Below are 13,883 nucleotides of genomic sequence, written 5' to 3' on the forward strand. Positions count from 1 at the left end.
TTTCGCTGCATCTTGACAATCTATCGCTAGGTTAGTGCAGGAGTATTCAGTCAGGCAGTATATTTGAAAAAAAAAGTTCGAGGCTTCGTCGCTTTTTGAACTGCATCTATTCTATCCAAACTTCCTGTGATGTGACAAAAGCATCACGATATCCAAAGATTTGACTCGTAGCTGATGTGATTTTGTAACACAATAGTGCTGCATACTCTAAATTCCCTAAAACGATATCCGGTCAATTTAATGAGCCGAAGCGAGATGAGATCAGTAGTTAATATTTGAAATTAGTTATGTATTCATTATGAATGTTACGACTGTCTTTAGAACTGCACGACTAAGCTGATCAGCAATCAAGCCTATTCATCTGAAGATCTATTAAATCCAATCAAATATTGTAGTCAGTAGCACAAGTAGAAAGATGGATAGTAAGTTCAGTCTTTATGACACCAAAGAGCATCCGAAAAAGCTTTTGAGGATGTGCGCCGCCAGGCAGATCTTGGTACTCTCATCGTGCACTATGTTCTCATCCCCTGGCAAAATTCTGACAGATCACCTCAAGTGTGTAAATTGCTGGTTTAAGTTGACACTCAAAGTTAAGCATGGACATCAACTAATCTTATTGCCATCTCGAAATATGATTGTTGAAGGAAAACCTTCTTGTACAAGTGCTCAATAGTAAGGATTTTTGTGTGAGTGTGATTTTCCGCTTTCGCAAATCAGCTTGCAACTGACTTTAACTATCTCATTCTTTTGCACAAGATCTTTTCGGACATGAAATTGCTACCCTTCCTCGACAGTACAAGAGATCTTCTGAAGATGATCATACTAAGGCAAATGTAAACATTGGGCGCTTGGTTTTTACCTGATCACGTGTTTTTTCTTCGAAATTATGATAGATTTGAGTCGTGTAAAGATAATTATACAATTGATTCCGCTTGAGATATCCTCGTCTATCTCTTTATTGGTTAAAACTAGCAAGCTTAACAGGTTGGGTTATCAGCTCCAAAGCTTTCTGCGCTGCTACCGGCGCCTCTGCTTTCGCAGCAGCTGACCATTGCGCCGGTATCGACAGAGTTGACGCCATATCTTTCAGTCGCTGTGAGAATGTCTTGTTGCTGCTAGTAAAAGTAAGATTCACGGTACACATTGGTTCAAACGCTCGTCGAACCTTGCTGATTGATCTTGCGTGAGAGTTAAAATCATGTCTTAATGTGTTCAAAGGCTTGCTTACCAACTTCAGCGCATCAATCCTTAGTGACTAGAAGGAGAAATTTCCATCAGCAAACATTGTCAATTTTGAGTAAACTTACTTTGATACTCAGTGCTAAGCACGTGTAAGTTAGCATGGTCTCTTGATTCAGCATGTTAAACATCTACCATCCGCCTGAATCTGTGCAGATTTCTGAACCGCCAGCCGCAATGATTGCAAGTGCTGAAAGAAGAGCTGAAAGAGTAGCGATTTTGTACATTGTTAGATTGCTTGTGATGTATGAGGAAATAAACGTGAGAAGGCGTGGGTTTTATACTACAAAAGATTAGTTTGAGTGACTCTGAGTAGTTGTAAATAATTTACGCACAATTAATTGAAACAATTCACCGAATTCAACGATATGTTGCACAGTCGGTTCTGAAGCGACATTTGCATAATTTGTACTGGTGATAGAAAAACGGAATAAATTAATTCAATCCTCAAATTCACTATGAGCTTTTCAATTTTATTAAGCCCTCCAGCGTGCTCTAAGAACGCTACCGCAGGGCTCGGAATTTTTAGAACCGTGGGGAACTCTGCGTAAATAAACGCATGAACATCGCGGAAGCTTTCAAAAAGCTCCGAAAAAAGTTCCAGTCACAGTCTAGAAGCTGTTATGCATGTATTCAAGCTAAATCGTCTATTCTAAAGGGCTTTGAGGGCACAAATGATCTTCCCGTTAGCAGAAGGACGGAATGATCCTCCGAGTCAATTGCTGACGAGAGTGCATAGCAAAATTTTTAAAGACTAGCTGTGCTGTAGCGCAGTACGTGATGCTAATTTGCTTTGATAATAGCGTTACAATACATCGCACATAGCGGCACTCCACACACAAATCCCAAGAGCTCGTTGATTCATTGTAGAATTGCAAAGTGGCGTTGTCGGCATATGGGCTGACTCAAACATGATTCTGAGCTTCGCCTTTAATTTCCTGGATTTTGTAAGTGAGACACATGTCAACGCCACTCTAGACCCACCTTGGCAGTACCCTTTGCATCTGTAGAGCAATAGCCAGCAACAGACCCGATGTCTGATTCGCCCTTGCTTTGGCCTTTTCGGAGGTGCCTTCAGCTGTAGTCTTGGCTTCAGAGGCCTTCTGCTCTGACGTTTACTGGAGTGTGGAATGTGATTATACTAAACCGCACCTTATATAAATTAAACTTGGCTTGTTCCTTGATTTCTTCATTCGACTTAGACGAATCGGTGCCGAGAGTGTAGTTGACGAGGTCTTTGCCTTTGAGAATGCCACCAGAATGCGATTGTGGGTTTGATTCTGAGCTCATGATTTTCATGGGTAGGGATGTGTATGGCTGCGTGTGAACTGTACCAGCCTGCCAATTGGTTGGAATTTTTCACAAACCCAACCAGAATGGAAGTGGAGCAAACTGTATTATCACATTATATTTGAATGAAACTATGCCATCATATTGACAATCTCTATTCCTCTAGAAGAATATTCTTTTACTGGAAGTATCTTTTGTTTGTCGGAGTAAACAGCCCTTGCTAGCTGATAAACACACTCTGCTTCATTAGTATGTAGAGCAGACTTTTAGCGTCTTTTATTTCTTTGATGATGTTACTCCGCTTTCTATCTCTTTGATGATATTGCTCGGTGATTCAGATTGGAATGTATGACGAGACTAAAAATAGCTAGTCCATGGATGAAAAATAACACCATAAAACTGGAGCATTCAGTTTATTCAATTTCAATGCATATTCATTCTTGATCCCCTCTACAATATCACAACCGCACTAACGCTAGGGTTACTTTGAGCATATAAAAGCGGCCTCTCTTCATCCTTAATCCTCATCCTCTCTGGCCTTTTGGCTTAGATCAAGTGTAGTATCTGTTCTTCCAAGTTCGAACAACTTGGATCGCATAACTTATGCGACAAACGTTCGATCTAATTTTTATCTGCGTCCACTCACCCTCACTGCTTGCATAGGGTAAGTGGAAGATGGCCTTGTGTTGCACTACCGCTTGTGCCGTCAGCGCACATTTATACTCCAACCCCATCACACATTTTAGCATGTCTCTGCTATTCTCACATAGCACTGACTTGTCGAAAGTTGTGATCTATGTGGCTCATGCATGATTGTTCCTTGATACCCTCTTACGAGATCCATGTGGTTGAGAATATCCCGATATAATTGATATTAGTATTGGCTGCCAACACCTCGAAGGGTATTCTGTGCAGCAACCTTACTCCCTATCTAGATGATCGTACTCAAGTATTGGAACAGACTTGCTCATCAGCAAGCGAACTCTAGCTATCGCCGCAGTGGTCTGGCAGATGCTTTATAAATATCTGCTTCTCATGCTTGTTGAGTAGCTAGCTGGTCAGGCAGGCGTTGATATATGTTGAAAGGCACACCAGGACTAATGATAAAACGGAGTTGATGTGCACTCCAGATATGTTGAATCAACCATACAATTCTCACTCCCGCCTGCAACCAGCTCAGCTATTTCTGCGAATGCGAATGCTAATCTGGGATTGTCGAACAGTTTGAACGCGCCCGCACAGCTCAGATGGATCAGCTTGAGTCGTTTTGAATCGCCTCTAATTGAACAGAAGTAGACGGTGGCTTTCACCTACAGCGAAATGCGACTCAAGTTTCTTTAGGTTAGCGCATGAGGGTTGCTGGTGAATTGTGGATCGTGGATAGTACAATGGACATGGCTGTGTGAATACAAGTGGTTCAACCAACTCCCTCACTATCGTTGTTGTTTGCTTCATGCAGTGCGTCGAGAGGCTATTCAAGCACAATACGCCCACAACGATCACCGCTAATGAGTGATCATGATGATCCACTTGATTATAAAGAATCAGTGTTTAAATATAGAAAAAGCAGGTACTGGAGAGTATCCATCAGAGTGCCGGACTTGGAGAGCTGCAATTGGAGAACTGCTAGAGGAATGCTAGAGAGACAGCTGCATTCATCCATAATATCCGACATCCACACACGCATATTCCGATTATCTTCCGTGTTCTTCGGAGGATGCAAATCAGATCATTTAAGTTACTTTTGACACCTTTACACATTAAAAACGCAAAATTTAAGCACATTACCATCGGATTACCCTTTTTTCAATGTCACAACTGGTGATTACCGATGCTGTCCTCCGTAAAATTTCCAGGAACGTTGGATGACTGTGGATGACAGGTGTGTGTCGATGGATTTAATGACGTGCGTGCTAGTGATTTGCGGTGCATGAGACAATTTAAGAGAGCGAGTGTGATAGCTTGCGCTTCTCGATTTCTGTTTCTGAGACTGCCTTTGTGAAACAGGGTAACGCGGAAACTAACGCGTGACTGCGCAGGCTGAATATTTTCAAAATTTCCATTTTACAGCAAACACCGCAGCAGACCAACACACATCTGACACAACCTTGTTACCTCGTCTCACCAACGTTTCACCTCATCTCGGTACCTTAGTCCCTGGCAGATATCGCTTGCTAATATTTAACCGGACCATCTCATCTGATAGCGAGCGCGGCAGACGACGTCTTTCTTTCAGTCCATCCGAAGCGAAATTAAACCTAAATAAATCAAATTAATCCGCTCACACGCACGCACACGCATAAACATAAGCATAAGCACACCAACGCATGATGAAATTGGTTAGCAGGAGCAGCACTAGCACCACTCTATCGGAAATAATGGGACAGCGCAGCAAGCGGGATCAGTTTGTAGTCTACCTGCGGGAGAAAGAGAAAAGCATAGAGAATTTGAATGTGAGTGGAGCAGTATGCACTCCACACATTCCACTAACAAAGTCACAGTTCGTATTGTGGTACGAGGATTATAGCATTCGCTTTCAGTATACCCCACCCGCACAGCAACGCAGGGAGATTGAAAGCATCATCGAAACTTATTTTGATAGTCGGTCCATCTCCGAAGTAAATATCGACCAAGAGCGTAAGTTAGATTCACTTAATCAAGTACGCCAGTGTTTTGAATCGAATGCATCGATACCGCCGAGGGTTTTCGAGAACATCTACCGCATCTGCCTCAATCTCCTCGAAACTAGCAGCATACCTGCCTTCCTCAGTTATCGCAAAGCAGAGCGAATGTCATTTCGCACAATTCTCGGTTTGAGAGAGACTTACTCGATAAGTCGCTCATCCAGCAGCTCGACTAGCTAATTCATAGATATAGACTTGATAGATTTACATATAGATATACAACATGTACCCAACGCACAGATTCCCATTTATTGCATTTATGATTGCCTCAATGATATCGACGAGCGGCGTGAGTGCATGGGTGTGTTGAGAGGGCTCATTTGGAGATGCGGGCGGAACTTGCCAGATGTCGCGCTAGGCGTGTGATGCATGGCTGGTGGCAGTGTCGGTAGTGCTTCTTGAGATTGTTCCATCGACGTGAGCAGGAAGGGCGACGCAGGCCATACCTCCTTCGACTTGATAGCCCTGTCGAGCATACCCTCCAGCTGTTTACGGTAGGTTTCGTAGCAGACGAGAGTGTATATCTTGAAATGCTGTGAGGTGTTAGAATAGAGTTTACTAACAAACCAGTTTCCTTACCTGAGAATGAATTACATTCAACACTTCCACTTTGTTCAGCGCCAGCCAGCACTGCCATAGCTGTATGCGCTCTCTGTCGAGCTGACACGCGCTCTGTATGCGCGACAACCTACGCAGGTTAATCTGATCCCAAACTTTCTGGTCCTCTTCCGAAGCGTGTGGTGGGTATGATAGGAAAGGATCAGCTACTGATATGTGCGTGTGATGCGAGTAACTTCTATTGATTAATGAATTGCTAGATGCGAGGCTAACTGAAGAAGGCGGCACATCGCTAGGTCTGACTGGCAAGAATGATGTCTCGTCATTATCGTCAAGGTTGACAACAGACGGAGGCGACGACCTCATGCTCACGCTCCTACCCATGCTCATGCTGTTGTCGGCATCCAACGAAGCCACATTCGATTGCACCGATTTCGTCGGTGAGTTTGGTATCTTTAATTGTGATGACGAGCGTGGACGCGTTTTGACAGAGTTGTTCGAACTGAAGACCTGCGAATGATCGGGAACCACAAGTGGAGCGTTCGCTGGACGCTTTCGCAGGCGTATCCACCTCCGTCGGCGCACATAGCTGAATGGACCACCGTGCTGCGTCCAGCCTGTAGACTTGAACCACGTATTGTACTCCCAGCCCGCCTCGTCTCGTTTGCGGCGGCAAGACATATCGACCAGCATGTGTGGGTGTACCCACTCCCAAAGAGGATCCGGAGGCTGGACGGTGTCGGGAGTATAGGGAGATGAGCCACCTTGTCCGTTTGTGTATGGTGATGGATCTATGGGGAGGAGAGATTTGAAAGAGACTAGGTCGTCGGGTTAGACAGTCTCACAGCAGCAACCTGACCCACAATATCCGGTTCCGAGAAGAAACAAGCCCCGCTGGTTTTCGTAGAGCACCTCTATTTCAAACACATCCATTTCCCGCATAAACGGAGCATCAGAGCTAGCCGACTCATCGCGATTGCTCATCGCCAGCGACTCAGAGCGCTGCCTCGTCATCGTAGACGAGCGTGTGCGCTTCATGGACATGAAATCGTCATTGATTTGAGTGATCGGCGGGACATTTGGCTCTGCTGAATTGGTGTTGGATCTCAAACGACGGAGGTGACCGAAATGGCTGTTGCTGGTGCGTATACCGCTTTTGGGCTTATAGAGGGGCTCTACGGGTGGCGGAATCCAGTTTTCGTCGTTGGTGCCATCCACTTCCAATTCCGGGGATGGGGTCAACTGCGGATCTGGAGACATGTGCAGTGCTTTGAGTTTCCTCGCCTTTTTGAAAGTGTATTTAGAGTTAAGCACGCGCTGGAGATGGCTGAGAGCCTCGTGCTCCCCCGCATCCGGTACTGAGGTGCGGGAGTTGCGTGAGGTGCGCGATCTCGACGTGCGGCTGGCTCTATCGCTGCGTTGGTTCATCTGGTGTAAATCATCTTTGGACAGCGGCGTGGATTGCTGCCTCTTGATTTTCATAGACGTCGGAGTAGACGTGGATGATCGTGGATGAACAACGTGTTAGAAACGATGACGCGGGTCATTTGTAAATGCATTTTGGATGGCTAGCGGGGTTATTAGCCTTGTGCTAGTGGGTTTATTAGCCTTTTGCTCGTTTTCCATTTCTCCAGCCATGGCCCGTAATTCATAGCCCATAGTTGATAGCCCATGCCAGCAGCCCATCGTGCAACATGCACTACAGCCACGCACTTATGCTAGTAGACGCTACACCAGCACGACGATGTATGATGGCAATCTATCCGCGCTCTCGCTCTCCTCAGAAAGTTCCGGCTGGCGAGAGAAGCTGAATATGCTCAAACAGCGCAGAGAAGCGAAGCCAGCGCCTGTTTTGCAATTCAGCGCACCCACGCCATCTCCATCGCAGCCCACATCTATGCACACTCCATTGCCGCAGACGCCTCAGACGCCAAGTGACACAGCAAAGGACTACGCGCGAATCGACGAGGCCAGTCTGATTGAGGTGAGTGATCGTGTAAGTGAGCTGCTTGCGTCGCTGACAACGCAGCAGTCCTACCAGAAGCCAGGACACACCGCTTCAGCCTCCCGCAACAGCCACAGCAGCCGCCATAAGGCAGCTACTTCGAGCACCTTTTCCATGCGCGCGCCGATCACCTCCAGAGAATGCCTGCAGAGAGCCACATTTCTCAAGGAACGCGCGCACGATTATCTTCAGGAATCCAGAGCTCTCCTTGACCGCGCTAGCGTTATGGCTTATCAAGAGGCAGAACATTCTCACGATAAGGCGCGTAGACGTGAAGAGTGGGCACAGAAAGCTCGAAAACATGCTGAGAAGCTTGATAAAATTATAATCAAGTAGTGCATTGAATTATTTGCTCGCGAAATAAGTGAATAGAGCTGTCAATTCAGCTATAATTGACAATTATCATGTATTTTGTAATTTTCAAGTGTATCTAAGCACATAAGAAATAATTTATTGGTGTTTTGTTCATCTTCCTTTACATTTCAGCCTGTCTTCTCAGGGACCGCTAAGACGAAGCGATACGAGGAGATAAGATGAGGCGATTTGATTCGCTATATAACCACGTAAAGTCTTCAGAACATCTAATACTGCCACATTAGTCAATTTTCAGACCCTAATACCGCAGCGAAGGCACATTTCCACTTTACACTGGATTGCGATAGTCCATATCGGCAGCAAATGACAGTTATTAAATCAATATTCAGCGATGCAGATATCCCCAAGATTAGCCTCTTCGATCACATTTTGCCGCAGGAACAATCTAAGAACAGCAGTGTGGTCTACGTGGATGCACAAACAGGGCGCTGCTTAACAATCTCAGAGCTGCGCAGAGACGCCCTCCGCCTGGCTTATGGACTAAGGAAGTACCACAACATCGGCAGAGGAGATAGCGTGCTTATCGTAAACCACAACTCAATTACATATCCAGTACTCTTCTTCGCCGTGATAGCCACTGGCGCAACGGCATCACTCGCCAATCCAGCCAACAAGCACCTCGAAATGTCCCATCAGATAAAAGATAGCGACATCTCCTTCGTTTTCGCAAATCCTGACAAAATAGAGCTATGCAGTATCATACTGAGGGAAAGAGGCTGGTCGGAGAATAGGGTGAGCGATAGGGTAGTATCAGCTACTGAAAACAGCCCTAGAAGTTTCAAATCATACGCTCAACTCCTTTGCAACGACCTGCAGAAGGGTGTTCCTGAGACATTTGCAGGCGAGGATGCTCACAGTGTTGCCGTCACATGCTATAGCAGTGGTACGACAGGTGTAGCAAAAGGAGTGATGACGACACATTACAATCTCGTCGCCAACCTCACACAATTAGACTGGTCACGCGCGTACAGCACACAGAAATCAGATGTTGTCTTGGCTGTCCTCCCTTACTACCACATCTTTGGGCTCACATCCCTTCTACTCAACTTCCTCAAGAGGGAGAATATGAGTGTAGTCTTGCCCCGCTTCTCCCTTGAAGCTTTCGGTGCTGCTGTCGAGAAATACAGGGTAACGCTCACGGCGGTTGTACCACCGATTCTCCACTCGATCGCGAAAGAAGATGTGGAAAGGAGGCATGGCATGTCCAGTCTGAAAATTCTCAATGTGGGCGCTGCGCCTGTCAGCCCCAAGCTGATAGAGCAGATTGGGGAAAAATTCAATAGCAGCGTGCTCGTCTCGAATGGCTATGGTCTCACTGAGACTAGTCCAGTCACGCACAAACTGCCACTAGAATACGCCAGGTCACATAGCGGCTATATTGGCAGAATGCTCTCAAACACCACCGCGCGTCTCGTGGATGAAAATGGCAAGGATGTACCTGGAGATAACAAGTCGAGTGGAGAGTGAGTATTTAGACTTTGTATGGTTCCCATTTCACACCCCACCCCAGACTCTGGATTAAAGGGCCGCAAGTCATGAGGGGTTATTTGAATAACCCCCAAGCTACAGCCCAGTGCATGACTTCAGACGGATATTTCAAGACTGGCGATATAGCAATATACGATGATCAGACGTTCCTCTTCAAGATAGTAGGCAGACTGAAGGTTAGTGGGATAGCTACGAAAAAATTCGTAGCTAAAATGTACTCCAGGAAATGATAAAATACAAAGGCATTCAGGTGGCACCGTCATCTCTAGAAGCGGTGCTTTTATCTCATCCTCAAGTGAATGATGCGGCTGTTATAGGCGTTTACGACGACAGACAGGTGACGGAACTTCCCAGAGCCTATATCGTGCCTCAGGATGCAGCCAATTTCGACAACCAAGTATTTTGCAATGAAATAGAAGCCTGGGTGGCAGACATAGTTGCAAATTATTCCAAATTGCGCGGAGGCGTGCACACAATCGACGTCATCCCTAAAACTCCTTCTGGGAAAATTGTCAGAAGACATTTGCACATGCTTGCCGCTCAGCAGCATATAGGACTGGCTAAGCTCTAGACAAATTACAGATTATGCAATGCAGCGATGGTTGCTTTTATGTCAGTAAAGTTTCTAAACTTCTACGTCTTATCAAGGTCATTACTCGATTTATAGACTCTTTAGAATTTACTATGTTCAAAATGGCCTACCAATTTCAATACGCAAAAATTATCATTTTTAAATTACAAAGACGAACAAAACATAGAATGTGAAATTGAATCCTTAACCTAAACTTAATCCTATCACTTGTTCTTTATCCCATTACTTCCTCAAAGCTGAGAGCGACAATCCTTGAGGAGCTCCGATTGCGTTTCCTACAGCAGCACTCTTAAGATCGTCTTCAGTGGTATCAGCTGGACAATGAGAGAAGAGGTGCGAATGTGGAAGCTCCCAGAATCGCTTTGTCGGAATAGGGTTGGAATATTGGCCGTAATCTGACGGCACCTGCGCAGCAGTCGATAAGGTGCGCTGCGTAATAGTCAATGGCACTCTGACGGCTGCCAATCGAAGTGTGTCCTTCTTGAACATGATGTTAAACTCCAAATAGTGTTTTCTTTGTATTCTACCATGTGAAAATTCCATTGTGGTTGGCTTGATATTGTCGTTGGAAGGTAATTGCAATATCCAATGACCGGTAATCGCATCTTGCTCTGAATTTGCTCTGATAAGTGTGCTGTCACGACTTCCTTCAAGTAATAGTACTTCCTTATCGACAGGTGGTGTCGATATTACCTTGTCTTTGTTTTGAATGACTGTGTGTTGTTCAAACTTGACTTTAACACCCTTAATCTCTAATCCTGGCGCTGCAGATGGGAGATAAAGGCCGATGTCGATGAAACCTTGGGTCGTAAGGTGTTTTGATTTGAATGACACTTCAAACGATCCGACATCTTCGACAAAGTCCTGGTGGATGTGCTCGAGTGAAATTTGCTGGCTATCACTTGGACTGCCAACCAGTATAATGAACATGTTGGCAATCAATGGATGCGCGAGAATCTCGTCGAATTCCACCTTGGCTTCGATATAAGCGGCCACATCACCAGCAGCGAAGCACGGCTGTGATTTGGACACGTGGAAATCAAAATCGTACTTGTGCAGACCTTGATCCAAACTCTCGTTCTGCTTAAAGGTGACAACCTCGTGCATGAACATCTTCTCATCACGTTTTGCGTACTTGACAATCTCTTCGGCATTCTTCATCTTAATTTTAATAAATTTCACACTTTGCTTTGTTGGTAGATTGAGCTCCACTTGGCCACTAACCCGAACATTGTCTGTAGATGGGCACAGGGTAATTACGTTGGTATGGTTGTGCAGTTTGATACTGAGTGTTGGCTTATCTGGTGACATTGATGGTGGTGGAAATATAAGAGAAATATCGATTTATCAACTGACGCAACCGAGCGCAATCGCTGGTTAGGCGAGTATTCAAGAGAGCGTCAGGTGGACAGAAAAGTATTAAGATCGAGGTTTATAAAACAGTTCATTTTAATTTTCGTTTACGACCCCCAAATAATACAAAAACCTTGATACTTAATGTTCTTTTAGCCGCCTCGGGTATTAGCAAAGGATTTCTTCGAGATTTGAGGGATAAAGCACTACCATCGAAGCTCAACTCATTTCTGCTAATCTTGTTGCAAAATTTCCGATCCAGGATGCCGCGGTCAAAAATCTCAGGTTCTATCTCCGTCAAAATGACTCATCCATCTTCTCCGTCGAGGTCTGGCGTTCTCCAAAACTGAGTGCAACGTGAGTCAAATAGGCTTGTCAAGTAATAATAACAGAATCCGATCTTACCCCTGTTCTCATCCATAATGTGTACATGTCTGCCGAAATCGCTATGGCAGCTAAAGGTGAACTTGTACGCGTTGCTGTCTGCTTCAACGCTAGCTGAGCCACCCATTAATAATTATCCTTACAATCGAGAGTTTTCAATAATTCTTGTCAAGAAATATTTAGATTGCGCTATATTAACCTCCACATCATTCGTAAGACACCATTCCAATGCCGATGAAATATTCATCACAAGGCATTTTTGGCTCTTATAAAGCTTGGTTCGTGAAAGCTCCCGAGAATCAGTGTTGTATGCCTTCAGACCTGCTTCTAGTTGCAAAACGACTGTATGTCCCTCGTTGTCCTGAATGCGCGCATCGATAACAAAATGTTGTTTATTGAGAGTAATAGAGGTAGCAATAGATGTGAGATGGAAAAGCGTTGGCTCGGAGATACGAGAGCAAATTGTTTCTCGGAAGATTCATGACCGTCTGTGACTCTTTGAAGAGCCAATCGCCGTATCGCAGAGCTGCCTGATCGAAGAGCGTTGACGACCTCTACTTTCTCCACGTACATGCCCTTGAAGGCGGTGTACGTATTGTTCACAAATGCAATCCCAGCATCTGTAAATTGCTTTTTATTATTATTATAAGATCTCGCAATCTCCTTCGCGATGTCATCGTTGCTCAGATAAGGATGTGATGCTTAGATAACGTGACGCCGCGTGGGGGGGAAGGCTTTAATCTGAAGAATGAGATGTAAATGCCTTTGAGCGTTTCTATAAGTTTTTCAATTACGTCTGTGAGCCTCCACTCCTGTTCCTGGAATCATTAAGATTGAATCATTAAATGACGTTATTGACGATAACTTCGGCCTGCAAATGCGTACCGTCTTTCTGCTTATTTTCTACAACCTCAATTACATGCTACTATGCCTCTCGATTTTCCGGTCATTTTTTTTGTCGATCATGACGGCAGCGCAATTACTTACTCACCTTGCTTTTGCGAAATCAGAATCCAAATGAAATTATTTACTTTATCTTTAGCGTTACCTTTGCTTTCCGTCGTCGCTGCAGCTCCTTCGCCTTTGGACGGGCGTAGTGATCATCCAATTGGTGAAGCTCTGGAGGACTTTGGACACGACGTCGGTGATGCGATCGTGAGTAAATAAATCTCAACCTACTCGCACAAGCTAAGATTGAGAGACAGACAGATATCGGTAACACTGTTGTCGCTATCGGTGACACAATCTTCCACGAAGACGATAGCAATGACGACAAGATCTCAAAAACATACAATTGGGCCAACGAAAATATCGGAAATGGCATCGGAACTCTGTTCGCCGGTTTAGTTGACATGTCCGAAGGTATTGCGCTGAATGATACGAGCGAGGAGAGAGCAGATTCCGTCCGTTCCAAGTACGCAGACGCGAATGAAAATCTCGGAGAAGGCTTGACCAACTTCCTCAATGCCACACAATTGTTCGCCGAGGATATCAACAATAAAACCCTCGACTTGGATATATTCCCACCACAAGTCAAGCAGTACATTCAAGATTATAACAACGCTACCGGTAGTGCCGCTGGGGACTTGCTCAACACTTTTGCTCTTAGCGTTGAGCACGAAATTTACGACGAGAACGGCCCAAGCACTGAAGAGGTTAAATCATCATTCAAGAAGACTGTTTCAGAGCTTGGCGACAGAGCGACTGCAGTTCACAAGATCCTCAAATCAGCTTGGAATGATTTCTTCAACCAGTGAGCTCAACCCTAAATCATGGCAAGGGATTGCCATTAGTATGTAGAATTTCATGTGTATCCTTTTCAATGTATACAATACCTATAGACCAGGTAAGGGGAGTTTCACCTGTTCTGTCCATATCTTCTTTTCGCTGAATTTTTTCAAAGTATATTTATAGG

General features: G+C 44.9%; 6 protein-coding genes across 6 annotated transcripts; 3 read left to right on the forward strand and 3 right to left on the reverse strand.

The window, feature by feature from the left end:
* Nucleotides 1-955: 955 nt before the first annotated feature.
* J056_002872 (uncharacterized protein) lies at nucleotides 956-2,529 on the reverse strand (the record flags this gene model as incomplete). Its single annotated transcript, XM_009272137.1, has 4 exons — nucleotides 956-1,169; nucleotides 2,145-2,177; nucleotides 2,224-2,342; nucleotides 2,392-2,529. The coding sequence occupies 4 exons, from the start codon at nucleotides 2,527-2,529 to the stop codon at nucleotides 956-958; spliced, it is 504 nt and encodes a 167-aa protein (XP_009270412.1).
* Nucleotides 2,530-4,859: 2,330 nt separating this feature from the next.
* Nucleotides 4,860-5,393, forward strand: J056_002873 (uncharacterized protein; the record flags this gene model as incomplete). The annotated part of the gene is made up of 2 exons (XM_009272138.1): nucleotides 4,860-4,982; nucleotides 5,031-5,393. The coding sequence occupies 2 exons, from the start codon at nucleotides 4,860-4,862 to the stop codon at nucleotides 5,391-5,393; spliced, it is 486 nt and encodes a 161-aa protein (XP_009270413.1).
* A 77-nt stretch (nucleotides 5,394-5,470) lies between these two features.
* On the reverse strand, nucleotides 5,471-7,253 carry J056_002874 (Meiotically up-regulated 65 protein; the record flags this gene model as incomplete). The annotated part of the gene is made up of 3 exons (XM_009272139.1): nucleotides 5,471-5,746; nucleotides 5,793-6,589; nucleotides 6,635-7,253. 3 exons carry the CDS (start codon nucleotides 7,251-7,253, stop codon nucleotides 5,471-5,473), a joined length of 1,692 nt encoding a protein of 563 aa, XP_009270414.1.
* A 262-nt stretch (nucleotides 7,254-7,515) lies between these two features.
* On the forward strand, nucleotides 7,516-10,210 carry J056_002875 (4-coumarate--CoA ligase-like 7; the record flags this gene model as incomplete). The annotated part of the gene is made up of 5 exons (XM_009272140.1): nucleotides 7,516-7,755; nucleotides 7,804-8,054; nucleotides 8,376-9,614; nucleotides 9,662-9,815; nucleotides 9,863-10,210. The coding sequence occupies 5 exons, from the start codon at nucleotides 7,516-7,518 to the stop codon at nucleotides 10,208-10,210; spliced, it is 2,232 nt and encodes a 743-aa protein (XP_009270415.1).
* A 243-nt stretch (nucleotides 10,211-10,453) lies between these two features.
* J056_002876 (uncharacterized protein) lies at nucleotides 10,454-11,542 on the reverse strand (the record flags this gene model as incomplete). The annotated part of the gene is made up of 1 exon (XM_009272141.1): nucleotides 10,454-11,542. The coding sequence occupies one exon, from the start codon at nucleotides 11,540-11,542 to the stop codon at nucleotides 10,454-10,456; it is 1,089 nt and encodes a 362-aa protein (XP_009270416.1).
* A 1,443-nt stretch (nucleotides 11,543-12,985) lies between these two features.
* Nucleotides 12,986-13,725, forward strand: J056_002877 (uncharacterized protein; the record flags this gene model as incomplete). The annotated part of the gene is made up of 2 exons (XM_009272142.1): nucleotides 12,986-13,123; nucleotides 13,174-13,725. 2 exons carry the CDS (start codon nucleotides 12,986-12,988, stop codon nucleotides 13,723-13,725), a joined length of 690 nt encoding a protein of 229 aa, XP_009270417.1.
* Between the last annotated feature and the right edge of the window lie 158 nt (nucleotides 13,726-13,883).

Source organism: Wallemia ichthyophaga (genome assembly GCF_000400465.1).
Source record: "Wallemia ichthyophaga EXF-994 unplaced genomic scaffold scaffold29, whole genome shotgun sequence".
Classification (NCBI taxonomy): Eukaryota; Fungi; Basidiomycota; class Wallemiomycetes; order Wallemiales; family Wallemiaceae; genus Wallemia; species Wallemia ichthyophaga.